At 43.7% G+C, this 26,209-nt stretch overlaps 1 protein-coding gene across 13 annotated transcripts in view; it reads right to left on the bottom strand.

Moving 5' to 3' along the window:
• LOC110496159 (microtubule-actin cross-linking factor 1) overlaps positions 1–26,209 on the bottom strand; it is a 271,227-nt gene that overhangs the window by 210,140 nt on the left and 34,878 nt on the right. For 2 of the 13 annotated variants that reach the window (XM_090208568.1, XM_090208572.1), the window contains exon 2: positions 1,923–6,133. The exons of the other annotated variants lie outside the window; for them this stretch is intronic. In XM_090208568.1, coding sequence (XP_090064694.1) covers positions 1,923–1,977 — 55 coding nt within the window. In that variant the 5' untranslated portion in view covers positions 1,978–6,133. The remainder of the gene's footprint in view (positions 1–1,922; positions 6,134–26,209) is intronic. 13 annotated transcript variants of the gene reach the window in all.

Genomic DNA, 26,209 nt, shown 5'->3' with positions numbered 1-26,209 from the left:
TGAGACTGACAACTCAAAAGTCCCATTAAGACGTGCAAAGAAGTGTGACGAGAAAAACACTTGAAGCTTGGGGTAGAATTTACCTTTGGGCAGAATAGACAGCGCTAGGATCAAGTTACCTAATCTAAATCCAAACGTTAAAATCCACCCAAAATCACTCATTTCTTTCGGACATCATAATAAAAGGTTGGTAGCGACATGGAAAATCATTGAGGAAATCTGTTGGAGCTCAAATTGACTACAAAATCCACAATGCAATGCTCTCTCTCTCTATGGGCTGGTAGCTGCAAACAATAATACCAAATACAATATCAGCATGTAACGTAGTTAGTTATCTGTAAAATTGCCTAAACAACAGATCGAGGTCTAACATTCGCTACGGCAAATATACTTTTGAGGAGATGGGAAACATTAAAGGGTGCCCTCCTAGACTCTCAAGGATTGAATGGGAGTCTATTGGGCGCTAGCTCAAAAACCCAACATTAGCAAGAATTTCATCAACAAGAAGTACAACATAACAAATATTTTCCGAGATGTGAGATAATTAACTTGCTATCTCTAGTATCGTATAGCTTTGGAATCGTGACATTATGTACTTTGAGGAAAATACGCATATACACTTAGCAACCGCGTAACGCAGCATGACAACGTGAGCGCAATCGGTCGACAGTCTGCTTGGTGGGGCGTTATATGTTTCCTTCATTCTTTGGATTTATATCTCCTGTCTATAGTCTCTCTGGCACCATGCAATGGATCCTGGACTAAAGTGGCCGACAAAATAGGAAAAAATGTGCTACCCCCTCCGTTAAATGAAAAATTTCTCGAGGTAGAAATTTCGCAAAAAAATATGATCTATGGCTCATTCGAGAGAAGACATCCTCCCAGGTTATGACATCGGTCAGTATTGAAATCTGACATATGATAGACGTTTCCTAAAAATCATATTCCTATTAACATGCAGTGTAGTGATAGAGACAATCACAATGATACGTTATACCGGTTGAATTTCTGCCTGCTTGAACGCAAATAACTCAGATATACATGAAAACACAACATGTCCCAGGGAAATTGATAGAACATCACTCAGCGACGCACAAAAACAATATAACAGTCAAAAATGGGTGAACCTTTCCTTTTTTATCAGGGTTTGTTTGGTAACTTGAGCCTACTCCCCTCAGGGACAGTTGACTGCCTGTCAGAGGCTAGGCTAGGTTAGCAACTATGACAGCTGCTGATGCAAAGCATCTGTCTCTTGCCGTGTTACCAGACACTTAGAACAAGGAAGTGTCCCTCAGTTTATGGGCAACTTCAACTTAATACACTCAGGGGACAGTTGATTTTGGCCTTGTGTTGGGTCGGGTTGGGCTAGGCAAGGACATGCTAGCTACAATGGACAGCTGGGGCAAAGCATCCCTGCCTCTTACTGTGTCACCAGACAACTGTAGCATCCACACAGGGAACAAGTGTCACTCAGAGGACAAATAAGTTACAATGTAGAGAAGCCTAACCATGTGGGCAATTAGCATCTTATTCTAATTTAGCCATTGACGCTACTGATTTCATGTTGATTTAGATATCGGTGTTAATGACTTAACGAAGTGAGCTAATCTGATGGAAAGTCCTCATTCCTTCTACTAACCCAACCACTTATCTGGCCCCTGCTAGTCAGGTAAACAGAGAATGCTCTTTAGCGCTTTGATGTCAAATTCAACAGAAAACTAGGTACAGAAAAGAGGTTGAATACAGGAACCAAAGACCACGTTACCTATTATTCATGTGTCACCCTCGAGGCAAAAATAATAGCACAGTCATCCTTATACCCCAGCTAAATTTGGTCAAATCAATCAAGACAAGCGAAAAATGTACAGTTTCCCATTTTACAATTGGTCTTAACAGATTAAATTATTCACAAGGGCACCGACCTTTCTTCTCATTGAGATCCTGGAGGAACTGCCTGTAAGCAGCTGTGGAGTTCATCACGCTCTCAAGGAAACCGAGAGAACAGGACAAAAGACGTAGAGAAGAGAAAGAATATGGGGAAGGAGGGGTGGGGAAAAGCGAGAAGCGAGGGGAAAAGGAGGTACAGACAGAAAACACTGAGGTCAATTGAAACAGTGGGTGAGAAAGGAGAGTGTAGAAAGAGAGAAAGAGCGAGGGAGAGAAAGAAAGATGGAGACTAGTTGATCTGGAGGCTGAGGATTTCTGGCTGTCAGGGAAGACCCATCCTTAAAATGTGTAGGTAATCCCAGATCTCTTTCTCCACTCTTCTGTCTTTTTGAAGCCTTTTCTTCCTTCAGCGAGTGTGTGAGAGAGTGTGTGTGTGTGTGTGTCAGCTGTGGTAGCTCTGACTGAAGCAGTGTGCTTACAGCCCTGAGCCAGGATAGAGGAACTGGACTTTGACCACAAGACAGGTGATGTCACTGCCAGAGCCAGAACATGTGTTTCACTTATTGCCTCGGACCGAGTGTGTGTGTGTTCGTATTAAAAAGGAGGCGAGAGAAAAAATGCGGTGTGCTCTTATTACTCAGTGTTCCGCTGCACATTATTCAAACATGCATGCGTGTCAAATCAAATTTGATTCGTCACATGCACCGAATACAACTGGTGTAGACTTTACTGTGAAATGCTTCCAATGAAGAGTTCTATTATAATGATTTTGAAAAATAAATAGTAACACAAGAGGAATAAAATAAAATACAAGAAGGGAGCTATATACAGGGAGTACCAGTACCAGATCAAAGTTCTGAGGTACGAGGTAGATATGTACATAAAGGCAGGGTTCAGAGAATAGGCATCAGGATAGATCAAATTAAATGAAAGAAACGAGCAGCAAATTGTGTGTGTGTGTGTTTCAGGGAAAGAAGGCATTCTCAGAAGTAATGTAAGATATTTCCTCAAACTGGTGTGCCTGTATTTGTTTGACTAGCGGCTTGCCTCTGATGTTTGTGAATGACATTACATGTTCACAGTGGATTTGTGACTCCCTCTGCCAGCTCTTTGACTTTCAGCTGGCTGGATCAACATACTGGAGCAGATTACTAAAGGGGGGGGGGGGGGGGGGGTGAAAACACTTGAAACTAAAACCCAAAACCTTCACTCTTGTTCTTTCCATTTTTATCTTCTTTCTCTCATTCCGTTATTATTTCCTCTCTTTTCACCTTGATGAAAAGGTAAACAAAGTGAAGTGAATGATTACCCCATGGTGTAACCCTGTAATCTCAGACACACTACTGATCTACAGCGGAGACTAAAAAGACTCTTACCTGGAAGGGTAAATGAGATCCGCTGTCATGGCAGCCCATGGAGTGTGTGCCATTAGTGTCAAATGGTTTCCTTTCCTTGACCTAAGGATAACTTCTGCATTTGAAAAGGAGCCAACAGGTCTCAATCTTGTTGCTCCCAGTCTCCCCGATCATTTCATTTAAGATCAGTGGTCATGTGGCAAAGACAAGTAAGCTTTTTATCACATTAGAAAACTGCCATTGTCCTGCCAGAACGCCCTCCTAACACAATTACTACTACAGCCTAGATTAGAATGAAGGTGTTTAATTTCAGCAATGTTAATATGGGGCTTTTCAGATTTCTACCTCACCTCCCAGACGCAAAACCAAAACAAACCCGCTTTCCCCAGACACAATAAACAAGTTGTGTCACCCAAACAAAACCTCTCAGTCACCTAGTCGCAACAGTTGGAGAAACACACTTTCTGCAGCTTTGGCGCTAACAAAGACCCAGATGCTAATGCGTGTGAGAATGCAAGGCCCACGCATGATTCAGTATGGGCCAACAATTAGCTGTGATGAGCTATAGGGGAGGATAGAGGGATAGAGCAGGGCCGTGGTGCTCTCTACCCGTCTGGCTCTCTTCCATTCTCTCGCTCCCTCCCACACACAAAGGCTGAGGTAAAGACGACAGGCGGCCAAACACTGAGGATGGGTGAAATTGGTGTGTATAGAGGGGTGTGCATGTGTGTTTACCAGGGTTAAAAGTTATTTCTGAATTTAGTTGCAAATTGCTTTTTAATTCCAATTCAGTTCTTGAAGATTTACCACTTCTAAGAACAACATTTGAATTTAAATTAAATTCAAATGGCTTTTTATATATTTTATTCTACATATCACTTTAAAAAAGGTTTATTATAGCATGTAGTATATGGTTGAAACGTTTTATTTTAAATCACATTCTCTTAAAAAAGCAATTTTAAATAAATGACAGTGGTCTGGACATATTCTAAACAGGTTGTGGGTTGTCTATAATAATTCATTTTCAGGAATGCATTAGATCAGACACTGCAGAATGACACTGAAAACACTGACATCTGTGAGTTGTAATCACCTAATATTTGAAATGGTATGTCCATTCTATGCATTAATAAGTGGCAGATCTTTGTCAAATAAGACTTCCATGTTTACTGTATCAGTTGAATTGGTTTTGAATTCAACGTCCTTACATTCAACATTCTGGTGATTACATGAGCAGAGTGGGTCTAGAGTGTGTGTCCAGGCCTATATGATAAGGGGGGAGTGAATGTTATGATCACAGTGAGATATTGATCCCAGGCTCCATCCTGCTCTGGATTGTTGAGCGTAAACACACTCACTCTTTCATCATTCACACTTACACCCTGACTACACCACTTGCGACGTGTGCTCAAGCGTTGCAAAAGCCATTTCAAAATCTATACATTTAAATTATTGCAGCGTCAACGAGCGCCTGCGTTGCCAAGGGCTAAAATAGAAGTCAGTTCTATTTGTGACGCAGATCGCGCTGCAAGTCCTGCCTCTCCCATCTCCTCAGTGGTTTATAGAAGCAGATACCCACATGCCATCTCCTCATTGGTTATACCCACGTGGGTGATTGAAAGACAAACTGTCATCGGTCGTCGTGGTAATACTATGAAAGTTCCGATGCCAATAACCATACAACTTTCAAAGTCACCCCACTTACCATCAAACACACAAAACCCCACCATGCATAACATTAACACACACACATTGAAAGACAAACTGTGTTATCGGTCGTCGTGATAATAGTATGAAAGTTTAGATGCCAATCACCATATAAAGTTCAAAGAAGAAAAAGCCTGGAAGGAGATGTGTGGATTAATTGTCGGAGTAGAGGAACTTGTGCATTTCAGGTAAAATAACTCAATGTTTACATCCCAGGACAAATTAGCTAGCAACAGCAAGCTAGCTAAATAGGACAATTTAGCTAGCAAGCTAAATTGCCATAAATGTTTAATGCTTTTGACCTGTCAACAAATTCATGTAATTGGTTCAGAGTTTGTTTTGATATTTTAACCTACGTGTCGTGATGGCGTTGATGTGGGGGGACAAAATAAATGTATGCACGATGGCGCACACTCGCAGCCAGTTTCGGTTCCGTGTTACGAGGCCATCCCTTCATCGTCTTCGCCCTCAGAAACACACAGTCCTTCAGCACCCTTCCCACAACCCATAACGCTTGAAGCATACGCATTAGTATTTTCGGAAATTCAACACCGTTCTCATTTCAAAACCTTGCTTGTTGTTCAACAATCCTGAACAAACCCTTCCACATAAGGCAGTCCACAATCACTTCCAAAGTCGCCCCACTTACCAGCAAACACACAAAACCCCACCATGGATAACATTAACACACACACACACACACACAGTAACCCAAAACTTTCCATCCACCGAGTCTCCAGGGCCTGTTACAAGAGGGCAAAATGGGTAGTTTGAGGAGGTAGCCCATGGCAACAGTATGGTAGGTGAGTCAAACTGCCCGTCTCCCACAGCAAGGTTCCCGTTTACCACATTTACCAATTCCTCTGAAAAGACTCAAGCCTGGCGACACCATGGGATCTGACTTGTTACTATGGTAGACTAACTATAACTGAGCGGTTTTCTATGGTCCTTTCAACATACTGTCAAAACTCAGTCAAAAAAATAAGGAAAACAGGGACTTGTGCCATTGGACTGGGCCTAAAAGTACAATAATAATGACCACAAGGATTATCCATTTCTGTAGAACATATCGCATATCTTAAAACAGAATTACTGCCATGAGTAGAACTCTAAAAGCTACATAATGCCACAGTAAGTTTTATGAAAACAAAGTACAGGCCAATTCAGAGGATTCACTGTCTTACCTTTGTTGGAGGGACCCAGCAGCAACAGGAGCAGCATCAACATGAAAACAAAGAAGAGAGGCTTTGGTTAGAATAGAGACAGAACAGTAGTGCTGTACAACCCACCTGCACCGACTCAAAGCACGTGAAGGCAGTGGTGAATTGGCACACACAGACTAAAGAAGGATCACACCCAACACTGTTGAGATCAGCTCTCATTTGTATCCAACTGTAGTAGGGGTCGTCACCTTGCTCCTAACCTCCTTGCTACAGTACATTTGTCATGCAGAGACATAATGACAATTACAGAATTTTTCGCATTGTGTCAGGTTTGCATGTGGTCAAATTCTACTGCAGTCGCTGAACATGATATCGATTCAGGAAAAAAAAAAATTACATTTTATTTATAGAAACCAGTGTCCAGGGAATAGAAAGGCATTCAAGAAAATGCTGACAGTACTTTTTTTCATGCAAAATGTAAAAGTAAGCATGAAGAACTGAGACTTCAACATGGTTTGCAGATTCTATCTAGCCTTCTGACCGGGGTGACCGGTGTTAACATTCTGACCGGTGTTAACATTCACAAGGTCGCAGAGCCAGACGGATTACCAGGACACTTACTCAGAATGCGCTGACCTGCTGGCAAGCGTCTTCACTGACATTTTCAAACTCTCCCTGCCCCAGTCTGTAATACCAAGCAGACCACCATTGTCACTGTGCCCAACAACGCCAAGGTAACCTGCCTAAATGACTATCACTCATCTGTAGCCATGAAATGCTTTGAAAGGCTGGACATGGCTCACATCAACACCATCATCCCAGAGAGCCTGGACCCGCATACCACCCCAACAGATCCACAGATGACGCAATCTCGATTGCACTCCACATTGCCCTTTCCCACTTGGACAAAAGGGACACCTACATGGAGAATGCTGATAATTGAATACATTTCAGAGTTTATAACCAGTGCCCTCGAAGCCCATTACTACGCTAAGGACCCTGGGACTAAACACCTTCTGTAACTAGATCCTGGACTTCCAGACGGGCCGCCCCCAGGTGGTGAGGGAAGGCAACAACACATCCACCACGCCGATGACAAAAGTGGTAGGCCTGATCACCGACGACAGCCAATATGGACGAGGTCAGAGACCTGGCAGGACAACCTCTCCCTCAACGTCAGTAAGATGTATAGTATAGTTAAACACGTACACACACACACACACACACACACTACTGTCTATCTATCCTGATGCCTAGTCACTTGACCTCTACAGTACCAGTCAACGTTTGACGATGTCCAGTACATCTACCAGGAATCCCTCCACATCGACTTGCTACTAGCGCTCCCTGTATACAGCAACGTTATTTTCTCCTCCCTGTTATTGTGCATCTATTCCTCATGTCACTATTATCCATGTCATGTTTTCATCTCATCATTAAATCTGCACAGTTGGAAAAGGACCCGTAAGCACTTTACCGTCCGTCTATGAAGCATGTGACACACAACATTGGATATGAATCAAGGCAGGACACACACATCTTATTCATAGACCGGACACAGAGAACCCAGTATTCTAAAATGGCTGAACAGGTGCACACCGAGCCAGAGTGGAGGAAACCCCCTAATGTATGATGTTGATCTCCGCTGTCAAAGCAGTACAGTAGACTGAACACCGAGCAGAACAATTCCACAGCTCACAGAGACAAGGGAATGTCTTGAAAATAAGAATTTGTTCTTAACTGACTTGCCTGGTTAAATAAAGGTAAAATAAAATAAATAAAAAATGTCAGCTAGACCCAAACTACTGTTCTCTTCAAAGCTCTGTATAGCTGACACTCAAGAAGAGAGATGAAGCACAAACAGCAGCAGACTGTGTGGGAGCCAGAGGGGTGTGTGTGTGTGTGTGTGTGTGTGTGTGTGTGTGTGAGATAGATACTGCCACAGGCGCCAAATCACAGCACTAATCAAACGTGCAGTTCTCCAATCACAGGTTGACTGTTTAGCCCATGACACCTCAGCCCATCTAACACACGGAGTGAAGCCGCAGTTGCCAGACACCATCGATTTTTCCCACGTCGTACCAGAGAGTTGCATCGTGAAAACACTATCGGTCTCCCCCAAGACAGCACCTTAAAAGGTCCGTCCCCTGCAGAACCGGCAACCCCCTCGGTCTAAAAGTGGAAAGAACCTGCTTTGATGAATAGACAACACATGGGACAGCTTTGAGTGTGAGAGGGTCACGAGGTGAAACACACACCGTCTCACAATGAAGCATTCATCTAGGAAAAGCAGGGAGTCGTTCTGGACACTGTCATGCGAGAGCAGAGAGGAGAGAGAGAGAGCGAGATGACTGAGGGTACAGACTGCCCCAAGGGGGAGGAAATGGAACAGCTCCCGCAGAGCACAGCCAGTGGTCTCTCCCAGTTGGGGCAGAGTGAGAGGGGGATGGGAGAGATAAAGAGATAGAGGGATATCTGCAGACACCTAAATGTAGGTCACCCAGAGCACAGAGATGGAGGGAGATATGGAGAGAAAAATATGTAGAAAGATAGGAACGGGAGGGGACTAATGAGAACAGACAGAGATAAGACAAGAGAGAGCGCTAGAAACTAAATAATATAAATTGTATGAACTGGTAAGGAAAGGAGGGAAATAAAGAAATTATGGAAAACCAAGTCACCGAGAAAGGGATAGGCTATAGCAGTGGTTCCCAAACTTTTTATAGTCCCGTACCCCTTCAAACATTCAACCTCCAGCTACATACCCCCTCGGTCAACGCACTCTCAAATGTTTTTTGCCATCATTGTAAGCCTGCCACACACACACACACACACTATACGAAACATTTATTAAAACGTAAGAATGAGTGTGAGATGTCACAGCCCGGCTCGTGGGAAGTGACAAAGAGCTCTTATTGGATCAGGGCACAAATAATAATAATCAATAATGTTGCTCTTTATTTAACCGTTTCACATATAAAACCTTATTTGTTTGGTTGCAAAGGGCATCAGTGTCTTAACTAGAGGTCGACAGATTAATTAGGGCCAATTTCAAGTTGTCATAACATTCGGTAAATCAGCATTTTTGGACGCCGATTATGGACAATTACATTGCACCCCACGAGGAGACCGTGGTACCGGTTACGAGAGTGCAGCAAGGAGCCAAGGTAAGTTGCTAGCTAGCATTAAACTTATCTTAACATAATCACTAGTTAACTACACATGGTTGATGATATTACTTGGTTAACTAGCTTGTCCTGCATTGCAAATATTCAATGCGGTGCCTGTTAATTTATGTGAAAAATTTGAAGATTTTTTTAAAAATATTTTTAATGTGAATCACATTTTTAATTGACGAACCTCCAACGGCATTGCGCATACCCCTGGGAATACCTGGGCTAGGGTATACATAAAAATAAGGCGTGTCGTAAAATAATGCTGGTCAGTGGCTATGTACAGAGCATTACATTCAGCGAAGTGACAAAAATCTCTTGGCATGGCGAGTGGAGCACAGAGAGAGAAACGGGGCCATGAACAACTGTGGGGGGGGGGGGGGGTCGGAATGTGTTCAGGACTATTTAGGGGAAATCTGGCTTGAAGGGGAGTCTGCTAGAGCCCCCTCCCAAATCCCCACCAGCAGATTGCTACAGATTAGGGGGCCGGAGGGGAGACTTTCAGAGAGAATGGTGTTTGCTGCATTTTGCCTTTCCCATACCACCTGACATTCCAAATCACATTTTGCGCATCGTTGCTTGTACGTGTCAATGTCCTCATTTTGTATATAGAGTGAACTGAATTGACCCTTTCGAACCACATATCCACCCAGAGCTTTTAAGGAAGTCATACCATAATAAATTAAATAAAAACACCACAGCTGTGATGGAAACAGGAAGTGTCAGTACAATTTTATAAATGGAGACAGATCATTTGTTCGTTGGACATGGTGGGATCTTTCTGTGTATGTAAAATTAATTATGCGAGAAGTGGTTTGTGGAAACACCTTTATGCTTAAAGATTGATATAATAACAACCATCATATCGAAGTAAACCTGGAGTCACGCAATGATATGGTGTCGTCCTCCCACCACGACTCGGAAAACATTGCCGTTTATTAGGCTACACTTCACAGGGTGAGGAGCCTGATGCTCCTCTCCAATAAATATCAAGGGTCTTAATCTGGTGACATGATGATCTATGACTGCAGTTTGACAAATACCTCTCGCTCTAATCTATAACTAAATCTGATCGCGTAGACCAGCTTACACACACAGCATCGGTTGGATATAGAGCACATGTTCCAAGACCAGAGTAGGCACATTTGCTACACTACATGGCAAAAAGTATGAGGACACCCCTTCAAATTAGTGGATTTGGCCATTTCAGCCACACCCATTGCTGACAAGTGTATAAAATTGAGCACACAGCCATACAATCTCCATAGACAAACATTGGCTGCAGATTGCCTCTTAGTTAACATGCCACCTTTCCAACAAGTCAGTTCGTCAAATTTCTGCCCTGCTAGAGCTGCCCCGGTCTACTGTAAGTGCTGTTACTGTGAGGTGGAAATGTCTACGAGCAACATTGGCTCAGCCGCAAAGTGGTAGGCCACATAAGCTCACAGAACGGGACAGCCGAGTGCTGAAGCACTAAAAATAGTCTGTCCTCAGTTGCAACACTCACTACAGGCTTCCAAACTGCCTCTGGAAGCAAAATCAGCACAATACCTGTTCGTCAGGAGCTTCATGAAATGGGTTTCCATGGACGAGCAGCCGCACACAAAACCTAAAATCAACATGCACAATGCCAAGAGTTGGTTGGAGTGGTGTAAAGCTTGCAGCTCGTTCTCTGTAGTGATGAATCACGCTTCTACATCTGGCAGTCTGACGGACGAATCTGTGTTTGGCGGATGCCAGGAGAACGCTACCTGCCCAAATGCATAGTGTCAACTGTAAAGTTCGGTGGAGGTGTGATGGTTTGGGGCTCTTTTTCATGGTTCAGACTAGGCCCCCTTAGTTCCAGTGAAGGGAAATCTGAACAATAGAGCATACAATGACATTCTAGACAATTCTATGCTTCCAACTTTGTGGCAACAGTTTGGGGAAGGACCTTTCCTGATTCAGCATGACAATGACCCCGTGCACAAAGCGAGGTCCATACAGAAATGGTTTTCAAGATTGGTGTGGAAGAACTTGACTGGCCTGCACAGAGCCCTGACCTCAACCCCATCGAACACCTTTGGGATGAATTGGAACAACGTCTGCGAGCCAGGCCTTATCTCCCAACATCAGTGCCAACCTCACTAATGCTCTTGTGGCTGAATGGAAGCAAGTCCCTGCAGCAATGTTCCAACATTAGTGGAAAGCCTTTCCAGAAGAGTAGAGGTTGTTATAGTAGAATACCCATGATTATTAATACCCATGATTTTTGAATGAGATGTTCGACGAGCAGGTGTCCACATACTTGACGTTGTATTTAATGTTTTTGTGATAAAAAAATAATCAAAAAAATTAAATAACAAATCGGTAGAGTTAAAAATGCAATTGAAACGTGAAAATAAGCAAAAAAGTACATTTTGTGTGCACTACGTCGTCACACACTGATTTCACCAAGTCAGTTTGGTGAAAACACACCACTGGTGGGAAAAATGTGCATATTTTATTCTATGCAGATTTTACAGTCTGTCGCCAATTGGATGGAAACCTAGCTACTCACTGAGACATCATTACTATTTATATGTTCATTGTTCAGCATCTCATCACATTGTGTGTCACAAAAAGCCTTCCCCATGCCATACCAGAAACAAGAACCGGTGTAGACAATCGTGCGTGCGTACGGTCTTCAATGCCTCACACATTGAGATCTTAGTCCTTTGGCTGGAACCATTTAGGCTTTATTAAGCGAGGGATAAAGGGATAAGAGGAGAGAGAAGAGAGAAGACAGAAGGATGAGTCTACGGAAAAAAACACTTAGGCAGGGGAGAGAAAATAGAACAATGTCTTCTTTAACAATAAACCAAGGTCGAGCGAAAGCTCCAGGCTTGTGTGCGTAGACTAAATCCAATTGCTTGGCGTACTCGCAAAACAAATAAGGACCAGACAGAAACACGTTAACTGAGTTTACAGTCAGCATTCAACAGTGGACATTTTACACATGTGCTCTTGTATTAGACAAATGACTGAAGGCATCAATCATGTTAGAGACTATACACACTGGGGTTGTGTGTGGCTGCATCCCGGCATGTGTATACATTGAATTATGACATTATGCCAGTGTATCATTGCTATCGCCTCATGACTTACTGCATCTTTATTTATTTATATTATTTAGCGTTCCTCTGTAAATTAAAACTATACATCATGAGACAAAAAATATTGTCTTGTGATGTGCACATGCCCGCCTAATAAAAAGGTCAGGGGACTAACAGTGTGTGTGTGTGTGTGTGTATCACATGCCTGGGAGTCCAGGGGTGTCTCAGGAGAGGTCAACCCCATTCTCGCACACTCCATAAAGGGGTGGGGCATGGTGGTGCAGTGTATAGACTCCAGAGGAACATCCTCAACAGGCCTGGACATGTCCTCACAAACCACCGAGCTGGGAGAGCTGCCATATAGAGGCCAGTGGCCGTTTTAGGAGTAGGGCTGACTTGCTAGAAATAAAAAAATCCACTCTCTTTGGGTGGGGAGGAATTGAAAGAGTGGGAGATGGAGACGAGAGGAAGAGTTGTAAGGATGGAGAAGACCGACACGGTCAGAGGAAAAGAGAGCAACTAAAAGAGATTGAGAGGGCAAAAGGAGGTAGAGACAGAAAGACACCCAGTAGGAGGAGAGAGATGCACTATATTGCTCAGCAACAGCCTCATGTTGAGTAATGGCGGCGACACATTCTAGGTGTGGTTGTGGCTCTGGGGTATTCACATACTCCTGTCTCGGGGAATTTGTGACAGCCACATCTGCGCATACACACACACCTGCTCCCAACTTGAAGTCTAGACAGTCTGGCTGCCCAAATGTAGTGTCAGTTCCACAGTTGTCTGAGGTAAAGAGACAGACAGGAGACACCTGTCCACCATTGTACACACCTAGCTCTAAGTCATTAGCAGGATATAGCATTTCCCTAACTCACATTGGCCACGTTTCAGTGTCAGGGTCAGCCAGTTCAATGAGAACCAATTTAGCATTGCACTCATATCAAATCAAAATTGAATTCATCACATGCTTTGTAAACAACGGGTGTAGACTAACAGTGAAATGCTTACTTACGGGTCATTTTCCAAAAATTCAGAGTTAAAAGAAACAAACAGACAATTGAAATAGTGACATGGAATAAATAAATACAGTGAATAATGAATCAAAATAACAAGCAAGAATAACATGGCTATATACAGGGAGTACCAGTACCGAGTCCATGTGCAGGGGTACGAGATAATTGAGGTAGCTATGTACATATGGGTAGAGATAAAGTGGCTAGGCAACAGGATAGATAATAGACAGTAGCAGCAGCGTATGTGGTCAGTGTGAAAGTATGTATGTATGTGTGTATGTGTGTGTGTGTGTGTGTGTGTGTGTGTGTGTGTGTGTGTGTATATATCTCTAGAGTCCAGTGTGTGCGTGCATAGAATCAGTGAAAGAGTTAGAGAAAGACAATGGTCCCGTTGGTTACAGACTTCGTGAACTGGTACTCTTTGCCGTGTGGTAGCAGATAGAACAGACTACAACTTGGGTGGCTGGAGTCAGACTATTTTTTGGGCCTTCCTCTGACACCGCCTGGTTGGCAGGGAGCTCGGCCACAGTGATGTACTGGGCCGTACTCACCACCCTCTGTAAGCGCCGTGCGGTGGATGCAGCCAGTCAAGATGCTCTCAATGGTGCAGCTGTAGAACTTTGAGGATCTGAGGGCCCATGCCAAATCTTTTCAACCTCCTGAGGGAGCCTCCTGTTGTGCCCTCTTTACAACTGTGTTGGTGTGTGTGGACCATGGTAATGCCTTAGTGATGTGGACACCGAGGAACTTGAACCTCTAGACCCGCTCCACTACAGAAAACTATTTCACCACAGCTAATTTAAAGTGTGCGGAGCGCAAACTTTCAGAAAATTCTCTAACTTCCGGTGCGCGTTTACTGTGAACACTGAGGCTGTACCCTCTTTAAGTTATAGTTTTAACAGTGGCCAAGTAGGCTACTGTGGCTATTTGATCATAATGTAGGCCTCCCAGAGTGGCCTCCCACCAAAAACAATGGAGAAAATGCATCCCATCACATTTTAACATGAAAATATATGTTCTATCATCCAGCCTACATGTGTGGTGTTCAACGTAGGCCTACATTCCATGAGACTTTTGAAAAAAACATGCAGGGCACGACATTATCCACTTCAGACAAGGAGGTGCTTCAGACAAGGAGGTGACTGAAAATGTTGTGCTGTTTGATACAAAATAACATTCATAATTATTCCCCTTCAATTATTACAGAGAATCAGACAAATTATGCTACCCTCTGCCTATTGGCGACATTGCATATTCAAGGACGTCTCAAAATACAACTTTGCTCATTTAAGACAAAAATATATAATCACACATTTTGTGCTCTTGTAGGAAGCAATCACTCCCCCATTGCTGACTACAAATGATCTATAACTGGGTTAATAACTTACTAAATAGCAAAGGATTTGGCTACATGCAGCTCTTGCTTTGATCTCAAAACAAGCGCATCTACTCATGACCGCTCATGCTGTAAAAACAGTCCAGTTCAAAGTGAATGGTCTATTTGCCTATAGGCCTACTGCAGCTCTGATTAGTTATGGCACACAGGTCTGTGTAGAGTACGGGCCTATCGATGAAATAGAATCTTACTCTGATGCATTCTGCCTACAAAAAAAATATCTTGCAAAGTATGTTTTGTTTCGGTATGTTGCATTGAAAGTGGCTAATACTGTGTTGATTCAAATCACAATTCCCACAGTAAAGGGAAACTATGATAATGTTAACTAACTGGGAAAACTAGAAAGTTCAGTGAAGTTCAATCTCGTGCTTCTCTGTGCGGGTGTACATTTCTTCTGCATGGCAGTCCAGGGGGGAGCTGTGTGCCCGGAGCTTAGCGAGAACATTGCTCATGACATAACTAGGCTACAAAGACCAATTTAGCTTTTTGCTAATGCTACCTAGCATAATAATGCTAAATACTATGAACGCAAGCCATTTTGGTGGGAACCAATATTAGCACTGTCTAATACTGCACTAAATGGCTAAGCCACTAACTATGTGCCTACATTGTTAAATAGACCACATTAAACAGACCTGTGAAATAAAATAATTTGATGTCTATAAAATTGCATTATCCCCGAGGGCTTTCCAGGCTTTGAAAGCACACTATAAAATAAAGATTAATTCATATTTATGAAGAGCTGAGCATAGATGGGGCCTATAAAAACAAGTGTGAATCATGGTCAGCATTAAAATAAAAGGTAATTTAGCTACATTACTTTAGGCTTTCATGTTATAGTTAAGGACGTCGCGTAAATAAATAGTCATGTTGAGTTGAGATAGCGGTGGCGGCATGTCTCTGGAGCATGAAAGGTCGTTGAGATTTGGAATGTTTAAACTAGCCGAGGCTCAGCTTAGATCAAGGAACACGGTGCTATTGAAACAGTAGACTTTTCAGATAAGGTCTGGGTCGAGATTTGTATTCAGAGAGAAGAATAAAAAAGTAAAAATCACTGTCTTTTAGAGTGAGGTCACATTTCAAGGAGAAGCCATATTCATTGAGATTCCACACATTGTAGTTCAGTTTGGCCTTCAATGCTTTGCATTCACGGTGAATTGTTAATTGGGGGTGACTGTACGTATAGTGAGCGAGATAGAAATTGCTTTATTCAAATGCTATATTTTTTTTAAAATGGCAATTCCCACACATTGAACAGCCCATCACTCCAAAGTGCTAGAGCAGACAAAACATTTTGTTGAAATGTAGTCAGCGTTTAACCCTCCAGGCAAACTGGGAGCAGCATAACCTCTTCAGACATTAATTAAAACACAACGAGCTACATCGACACACACACTCCAGGCTGCCGCCCACTCTTCAGAAGAAAGACCTTACTTCATTAGTGGTTATTCATTAGGTTTTACCAAACCGGATGGAAGGAGGAAGGGAGAGACTGAGGGAGGGAGGGAAAGAGGGATGGAGAGAGAGATTGGGCATGCACTGTGGGGATGGATGGATGGTTATGAAAACAAATCAAGAGGGGTTCCTTGGGTACATAAATTAGACAAGCGAGGTGGTGGTGTGGGGGGGAGTCGCTGACCCTCCGGATCAAGCCATGTGTCCATCTACCACAGGCAGGAAGGACTGGACGGGCTTCATCTTCGACCTCATCTTTATTCGCCACGCCTAACCTCGAGACACAAAGCAACGTGGCCTTCTCGGCAGGGTTTTTACGACCGCCCTGCCCCGATAAATATCCATCATTCCACCCATTCATCCGTCTATTTAAAAAAAAAAACATCAATCTATTAATTCTTCCGTCAACCCATCCATAGGGTCAGCTTTCCTTTTTACGGTAAGAGAAGGCCAGAGGTCCACACCTCACACTGTATCCCTCTCTCCCGACAGCTGTCAATTTGACAGTGAGGAGACAGAAGGCTACCACCCCCCCTACAGAAGCAGTTTTGAGCGTATAGTTTCAGCATGGTAACCATCCCCTTCTCTCAGACCATGGTTCTTCTCTCTGTCTGTCAATAGGTCAGCTGCCATTTTTACAGCAACAGGGAGAGGAAATAGAAGGCTTCCACAGTCCACACCCTACAGTGGCAGGTTTTAGCACAGTCAGAATTTGCATGCTCCCTCTCCCAGTATCTCTCACCGCCTCACTCCCCCTCTGTCAATATGTCAGCTGTCATTTTTACAGTGAGGAAATACAAGTCTTCCACACCCTTTGGTAGCAGGTTTCAATGTAGTCAGAAAGTACAATATGCAACCCCCCCCCATCTTTGTCTGCCCTCACTCCCTCGGTCTCCACCATGTCAGCTGTCATTTTTTACAGTGACGAGACAGAATGCGTCCATATCCCCTTCACTCGCCAAGCCAACTCCCTCTCTTTCTCCCCACTACAGCAAGCTGTCATTCCTACACTCCTTAGTAGCAGGTATTAATGTACAGTCAGAATGTACTGCATGCCCCCACTCTCTCTCTCCAAGTATCTCTCCCTCCCCCTCCCTCGGTGTCCACCATTTCAGCTGTCATTCAGCTGCGCTTCAGTAGCAGCTATCAGTATCCACTGTACAGTCAGAATTCAGAACATGGCACCCCTTCTGTGAATACCAATTGGTGAAATCCTATGACTGCACTGAACCCTTTAGAGTCCGGGCAGGCAAACCCAGACACGCCCATCAACGGCCGTGTCTGAAGTTCTGAACTGCATGAGAAAAGGGTCGGCAACAACTGGAAATACTTCACTGTGTATCGAGTTAACCTCTCCGTCGCTTCCTCATCAATCATTCTCTCCATGTCCATCATCGCACCCTTCTCCCTCGGGCTGCCTGCGTGTTCGCTCGCTTGTACTGGGGCCCATTGCTGTTCCAATGGCTCGTATCCACCTGTTCTACTCTTTCGTTTAAACTCGTTTCCTCCCAAACTATAGGACTAGAACCGCCCTTGTATTTTCAATCTTTCGGCCTACTTTCTGTTGCCTGGTCTATTGCAAATGCTTCAACATAGCATTTAAAGGATATGTGGTCAAATGGCACATTACTGTATCAATGGAGGCACAATGACCAGGTTCATGATCCAGAGTGCAAAAACATGCTACTGTCGCATGTGCTGCCAACAGCAGAAGTGAGCTTCTTGAGCCACCGCTTTCCATAATGTCACTTCAGCCAAACATCACATTCACCAGTTACACTTCCATTGGTGGAAGAAAGGCAGCACATTGCTACAAAATAAATAAAACATAATAAAATAGGCCTTTGTTTCTTTCGCTCTCCTCCTTCCCTCGCTCGATTCCCAATCCCTGTGTGTTTTCTTAGACCGGTAAGGCATTCCTCTCAGGGAATTTCTCCTTTCATCAGCACCTAAGTGCAGTAACATTTACACACACACACACACCTCTATTTTACAGTGACCTTTCCCTTTCTGAAGGAGAGAACAAATCAGAGACCTCGGGGCTAGCATTTTCTTTTTTTATACAAGATACTGACATAGATAAAATATACTGAGAAGAATGTACAAGCTGAAGGTTTTGTTAAAGTATTTCTCACAGACATATTACTATGGTGAAGTAGTGGATTGATCTATAAAAATAACCCTGATGTTTATTTGTCTTTCCCTGCGGTTTTCTCCAGGGGCAGTAGAACAGGAAGAGAGAGAAACAAACCTAACATCCAAGACGATACACACTACCGTTCAAAAGTTTGGGGTCACTTAGAAATGTCCTGGTTTTCCATGAAAACATACATGAAATCAGTTGCAAAACAAATAGGAAATATAGTCGACGTTGACAAGGTTATAAATAATGATCTTTAATTGAAATAATGACGTTGTCCTTCAGACTTTGCTTTCGTCAAAGAATCCTCCATTTGCAGCAATTACAGCCTTGGAGACTTTTGACATTCTAGTTGTCAATTTGTTGGTAATCTGAAGAGATTTCACCCCATGCTTCCGGAAGCACCTCCCACATGTTGGATTGGTTTGATGGGCACTTCTTACGTACCATACGGTCAAGCTGCTCCCACAACAGATCAACAGGGTTGAGATCTGGTGACAGTGCTGACCACTGACCATTATAGACAGAATACCAGCTGACTGCTTCTTCCCTAAATAGTTAGTTATTGTATAGTTTGGAGCTGTGCTTTGGGTCATTGTCCTGTTGTAGGAGGAAATTGGCTCCAATTAAGCGTCGTCCACAGGCGGCAAATCTGTACGAATCTCACACTAACACAACCAAAGCACCCCCAGACCAACACATTGCCTCCACCATGTTTGACAGATGACGCCAAGCACTCCTCCAGAATCTTTTCATTTTTTCTGGGTTTTTCTTTGCAACTCTGCCTAGAAGGCCAGCATCCCGGAGTCGCCTCTTCACTGTTTTTTACCTTTATTTAACTAGGCAAGTTGGTTAAGAACAAATTCTTATTTTCAATGGCCGAGGAACAGTGGTAAAAAACTGCCTTGTTCAGGGGCAGAACGACAGATTTGTACCTTGACAGCTCGGGGATTTGAACTTGCAACCTTTCGGTTACTAGCCCAACGCTCTAACCACTAGGCTACCCTGCCGCCCCAAAGTTGAGACGGGTGTTTTGCGGGTACTATTTAATGAAGCTGTCAGTTGAGGACCTGTTAGGTGTCTGTTTCTCAAAACTAGACACTAATGTACTTGTCCTCTTGCTCAGTTTTGCACTGGGGCCTCCCACTCTTTCTATTCTGGTTAGTGCCAGTTTGCACTGTTCTGTGAAGGGAGTAGTATACAGCGTTGTAAGAGATATTTAGTTTCTTGGCAATTTCTCACATGGAATAGCCTTAATTTCTCAGAACAAGAATAGAATAGATTTCAGAAGAAATCGCTTTGTTTCTGGCCATTTTGAGCCTGTAATCCAACACACAAATGCTGATGCTCCAGATACTCAACTAGTCTAAAGATGGCCAGTTTTATTGCTTCTTTAATTAGAACATCAGTTTTCAGCTGTGCTAACAATTGCAAAGGGTTTTCTAATGATCAATTAGCTTTTTAAAATGATAAACATGGATTAGCTAACACAACGTGCCATTGGAACACAGGAGTGACGGTTGCTGATAATGGGCCTCTGTACACCTATGTAGATATTCCATTAAAACATTTTTTTTTAAAAAATCAGCTGTTTCCAGCTACAATAGTCATTTACAACATTAACATCTACAGTGCCTTGCGAAAGTATTCGGCCCCCTTGAACTTTGCGATCTTTTGACATATTTCAGGCTTCAAACATAAAGATATAAAACTATTTTTTTGTGAAGAATCAACAACAAGTGGGACACAATCATGAAGTGGAACGACATTTATTGGATATTTCAAACTTTTTTAACAAATCAAAAACTGAAAAATTGGGCGTGCAAAATTATTCAGCCCCCTTAAGTTAATACTTTGTAGCGCCACCTTTTGCTGCGATTACAGCTGTAAGTCGCTTGGGGTATGTCTCTATCAGTTTTGCACATCGAGAGACTGACATTTTTTCCCATTCCTCCTTGCAAAACAGCTCGAGCTCAGTGAGGTTGGATAGAGAGCATTTGTGAACAGCAGTTTTCAGTTCTTTCCACAGATTCTCGATTGGATTCAGGTCTGAACTTTGACTTGGCCATTCTAACAACTGGATATGTTTATTTTTGAACCATTCCATTGCAGATTTTGCTTTATGTTTTGGATCATTGTCTTGTTGGAAGACAAATCTCCGTCCCAGTCTCAGGTCTTTTGCAGACTCCATCAGGTTTTCTTCCAGAATGGTCCTGTATTTGGCTCCATCCATCTTCCCATCAATTTTAACCATCTTCCCTGTCCCTGCTGAAGAAAAGCAGGCCCAAACCATGATGCTGCCACCACCATGTTTGACAGTGGGGATGGTGTGTTCAGCTGTGTTGCTTTTACGCCAAACATAACATTTTGCATTGTTGCCAAAAAGTTCAATTTTGGTTTCATCTGACCAGAGCACCTTCTTCCACATGTTTGGTGTGTCTCCCAGGTGGCTTGTGGCAAACTTTAAACAACACTTTTTATGGATATCTTTAAGAAATGGCTTTCTTCTTGCCACTCTTCCATAAAGGCCAGATTTGTGCAATATACAACTGATTGTTGTCCTATGGACAGAGTCTCCCACCACAGCTGTAGATCTCTGCAGTTCATCCAGAGTGATCATGGGCCTCTTGGCTGCATCTCTGATCAGTCTTCTCCTTGTATGAGCTGAAAGTTGAGGGACGGCCAGGTCTTGGTAGATTTGCAGTGGTCTGATACTCCTTCCATTTCAATATTATCGCTTGCACAGTGCTCCTTGGGATGTTTAAAGCTTGGGAAATATTTTTGTATCCAAATCCGGCTTTAAACTTCTTCACAACAGTATCTCGGACCTGCCTGGTGTGTTCCTTGTTCTTCATGATGCTCTCTGCGCTTTTGACGGACCTCTGAGACTATCACAGTGCAGGTGCATTTATACGGAGACTTGATTACACACAGGTGGATTGTATTTATCATCATTAGTCATTTAGGTCAACATTGGATCATTCAGAGATCCTCACTGAACTTCTGGAGAGAGTTTGCTGCACTGAAAGTAAAGGGGCTGAATAATTTTGCACGCCCAATTTTTCAGTTTTTGATTTGTTAAAAAAGTTTGAAATATCCAATAAATGTCGTTCCACTTCATGATTGTGTCCCACTTGTTGTTGATTCTTCACAAAAAAATACAGTTTTATATCTTTATGTTTGAAGCCTGAAATGTGGCAAAAGGTCGCAAAGTTCAAGGGGGCCGAATACTTTCGCAAGGCACTGTACACTGTTTCTGATCAATTTGCTGTTATTTTAATGGTCTTTTTTTTTTTTGCTTTTCTTTAAAAAACAAGGACATTTCTAAGTGACCAAACTTTTGAACGGTAGTGTATATATAAATAAGAGTGAGAGAGAGAAAGAGAGGAGTGCAGAGAAAGAGCGAGGGCAAGTGAGAGGAGAGGGAGAGAGAAAGAGGAGTGCAGAGAGCCGAGAAAGAGCGAGGGAGTGAGAGGAGAGAAAGAGCAGAGAGTGTTCGAGGCCTCAACTCTCCGTCAGAGAGAAAGATTTCATTCATTCGCCCCCGACAAACACCACCACTCTGCGCTCTCTCCTTCTTCCCTCCTGCTGTCCTTTCTCTTGGCCTTTCTTGCTCCCCCTCCTCTTCCTCCCCCCATAGCTCCCCGCTATTGATGCGTGTACCCAGTGAATGGGCAAATAGCAGTCTGCATCGCTGTGATCTGCTGGCGCTCACACCCACCTCCTCCATGGCCTAAAGAGGAGCTTGTTGGAGCGAGACCACCACAGCTCTCAAGCAGCAGAACTAGGTCTCTGGAGCCATGACGTGCCAGACGGCTCTCCAACACATTGACCAGTTTCCTGATTCGCAACAATGAAAACGTGTCCCTGTAGCATCAAGCCACCCACCCATTTCCAGAGCCCTGGAGTTGGCGAGGAGTTTATTGGAGCGAGATCACAGCTCTGTCAGCCTGAACAAGACATCTATCCGCAGCAAGAGGCCGATTACTTCCTGCCAGTAAGAACCGATTTAGGACCTGTGATTCTCACTACACAGTAAACTGAACCTAAACTAGTTGCCATGCAAATAGAGTAACAAGCTAACCACATGCATTTCAATAGGTCTAGATGTGTTCTCACGACGGGTGTTATGGCTACATGTGTGGCTGTTACACATTATGATAAAGGTGCCACAACAGAAAGCATCTCCCATCTCTTCTACTGTGGAATGTTCCAGAATGCAGACCTTGTTAAGTAATGAACAGGGGAAGGGTGGTGCTCATTAAAACAGACCTCTATTATGTTCCTCCCCAGAGGAAAATAGAACTGGGAGTCGTCTCCTCCACAAATAAACTACACCCCACCCGCGCGAAGTGTTGAGCATTCGAAACCGTCGCAACCTTTACCACAACAGACTGTGGAAATAGCGAGACCTATTCAAATGAAACGGTTTTCTTTAGTTGTGTTAGTCACTATTATTTTTAAACAGAGCTGTAAGATGCCCTTATTAAGAGGGCTATTAGGGGTGGTGAGTAGGAAAGGGGATAGCCCAATTTAGAGTGCCGCTTCTGATTAGTGTTGTTGAGCTTACTTTAAAAAAGTGGTCATAGTGCAATTTCCTTCATGGTACAATTACGCACAAGATATTTAGCTCAAGGGTAAAATGAGCCCGTAGGAGCATTTGTAAAGACAGAGTTTGCACAGAGAGCAATGGAACATGGAGAAAAATAACAGGAACAGAACAGTGCCTCGGTGCACACCTAATATACACTACATTGTATAACAGGCATATTGCAGGGGAAGACAGCCCAGTGCGAGATAACAATCAATCCCGTGATGTAGGGCACAAGTTATTAGTAGCGGGGCACGAGGACAGAGCAGTCATTAGGAGAGAGATAGACATGCAGACATTGACGGTCATACTGAACAAGTAATGAGTGTGCAGAGAGAGTAGGACTGACAAAAGTGAGTAATGACCAGAGAGAGAAAGAGGCAGAGAATCTGAGAAGGTAGTTCTGTCCTCAAGGAAGAGAGAAAAAGACAGAGACACAGACCGAGGCCGACAGAGACAGACCGAGAACGAAAGAGACAACTGTCTCAGGGGGAGGGTCAGTCAATGAGTCTACAAGCTACTGATGACAGGTAATTAGATAGCAGCTCAGCAGCAGCTCAGGACCTCCCACAGATGCTGTCCCTCAGCTGTTGGGACTTCCCCTGAGACAACAGAGGTGAAAAGTCAGACACCACGCTAAGGTGTGTGAGGTCAAAGAGCATCTTAAGGAGGAAGCCTATTTTTATTTTACCTTTAACTAGGCAAGTCAGTTAAGAACAAATTATTTTCAATGACTGCCTAGGAACTGCCTGTTCAGGGGCAGAACCACAGATTTGTACCTTGTCAGCTCGGGATTTGAACTTGCAACCTTCCGGTTACGAGTCCAACGCTCTACCACTAGGCTACCCTGCCGCTTTAAGAAGCCTCCTGACGCCTTAGATGCTTCCTCAAAGGTTGCCTCTTCACTCAGCTCCTCCTTCCATTGCCATTTGAAATACCATTAGATCAAAAAGGGAAACATGAAAGACCTCCTTATTGATGTAACAGATATCAATAATATCAAATCGGAGTTGAAATGCAATTCTGTAAAGACTCGCTTTCAAATCCTATTTGAATATTTTGAGTATGTAATGCTCGTTTTATTCCATGGTGACAAAAGCATTTAACGGATTAGCCAACAATCTCCTCTACCATCTCTGATCCATCTCGTCGTTGCTCTGGTATTAAAAATGTCGGACAGTGTTCTATACCCTAGTCAGTTACTGGATCATTTTGTCTATTGCAGCCAAGAGGTGTGGAGAACACGTTGCAAGGGGAGCCAAAAAGGTGAGATCGGAGCAATCCCAGGCATGGCTGTACCCATGGCTCACAGCTATACGTCTGTTGTCGTGCTCTACCTCGCTCTGTTCTAATCTGTGAACTTGCACTCTCCAGAAACACACTTTCTCTCTGTCCGTGCTCACATTTTGCAGCATATTTACATCGAGCTTCAGGAATGAAAATCCAGATGTGCGTTCTACCAAAGCAGATGTGTGGAGCGTCTGCCTGATCTGTCCGACCCAGAGAGACGGACGCACACGCCACAACATGTTCTGCCCCGATCACTGTCTGTCAGTCTGTCGCAGGTACAAGCAGATGGCGCCCATCATGTCCAGTCCATGCCCACATACACAAAAACTCACCCAACACTAACTGACAAATCCACTAAAACATGCATTAAAACATACAGGTAACGCCAACATAAAAAGTGTCTTAAGGCGTTGGGCCAGAACAGCTTCAATGTGCCTTGGCATAAATTCGACAAGCGTCTGGAACTCTATAAAACAGTGTATCAGGCGCCGCTCCAGAATCTCCTATAAGAGTTTAATTGGGTTGAGATCTGGTGACTAAGACACACACACACACACACACACACACACACACACTTTAAACCCACTATGCTCCATTGAGACCCCTCTTTCAAAGTCACGGAGATCCATTCTTCTAGCCATGGCATCCAAAATAAATGGGCAACTGGGCATCTTTTCATGGTTCAACCACACCTGTGTGGAAGCACCTACTTTCAACAGACTTTGTATCCCTCATTTGCTCAAGTGTTCACCTTTATTTTGGCAGTTACCCGTAGGACTTCATATAATAAAATGTAGGCTAACCAAAATCACTGACAGGCAAATTTACCACCACGAACTGACCTAGTTTTTAGACACCCACATACAGACAGCCACTGAAATAAGGACAGTCTGTTACAGCCAAACTGAATCAATATTCAGAGCCATTTTTAAAAAGGAGACCGAAGACCCAGTGGTCTGTGTTAGCCAGAGGTTAGCCTAGCGGCTAGCAGTACGACGCCCAGCCACGTCGGTTTCTCCGATGAAGTAAATAAGACTCCAGACTCAATAGGATTTAGAAAATGTTATGACACAAGGTGATAAAGAGAACACTAGACGGGGGGGGGGGGGGGGGGAATGTTGATGAAACAACCGATTTGAGGGTGGAGGGTTGAAAAACACATCCCACGCCACCACGTGCCAGAACGCACAGATCCTTGAGTGCTTCCTGATGCAAACAATGCACAGATTTGGGCTCACAGACGCACGGCCCCGTTTGAGCGTTTTTTTTAAACATGTTTTATTTGAAGCATGTGGCCCACACCTGTTATCCTAGCAGTGTGGGATATAAAGATGAAGGGCTCGATTCTCCCTCTACGTTCTCAGATTACGTCGCAAAAGAGGTTTCTCCAACCCTGCCGTTTCTCAAGTTCATCATTCCATCCTTCTCTTTCTCCTAGTCCTTATCCTCGTCGTCACCACAAGTCAATTCTTTCCCAATTGACAGCAGAGATATTGTACTGGCATTCATTTAGTTATCATTGCAATGGAACGGAGGATAAAACTGGGCCATAAACAGAAGCAAAAAGAGCTGTCGGGTCAGTTCTGTGATAGACTCTGCATGGAGGGAACGGTCCGACAGTGGTTCCAGTCATCAGCGTAGCTGCACTGTAAACATGGCTTTTGGGAAGATCTACACGGAGGATCATTTGACTAAGCTGTGGAAGCTGTATCATGTGAAGTGGCGGTTTGTGTGTGTTTTGCTCATGAGCAGTCTGCACATTAAGCCTGTTTGTGTGCAGAGTGTGTCTGCCTGCCCGGATAGACAGTGTTTCGTTTTAGTTCCACTCCAGACACTGCATCTTTAAGACCGGTAGAACATGGCTTCCACTTCCTCTCCTCCCTCCCTGTCACTTCAGGAATGTTTCCCCAGCCCTGCGTCTCTCACTGTCGTGCTGTGTCACCGCTTGCATGACTGAGGCCTGCT

This window comes from Oncorhynchus mykiss, chromosome 18 (assembly GCF_057628025.1).
Source record: "Oncorhynchus mykiss isolate SJ-2025 chromosome 18, ASM5762802v1, whole genome shotgun sequence".
Lineage (NCBI taxonomy): Eukaryota > Metazoa > Chordata > Actinopteri > Salmoniformes > Salmonidae > Oncorhynchus > Oncorhynchus mykiss.
Note: the sequence above shows the minus strand (reverse complement) of the source record. Positions and strands in the feature narration are given on the sequence as shown.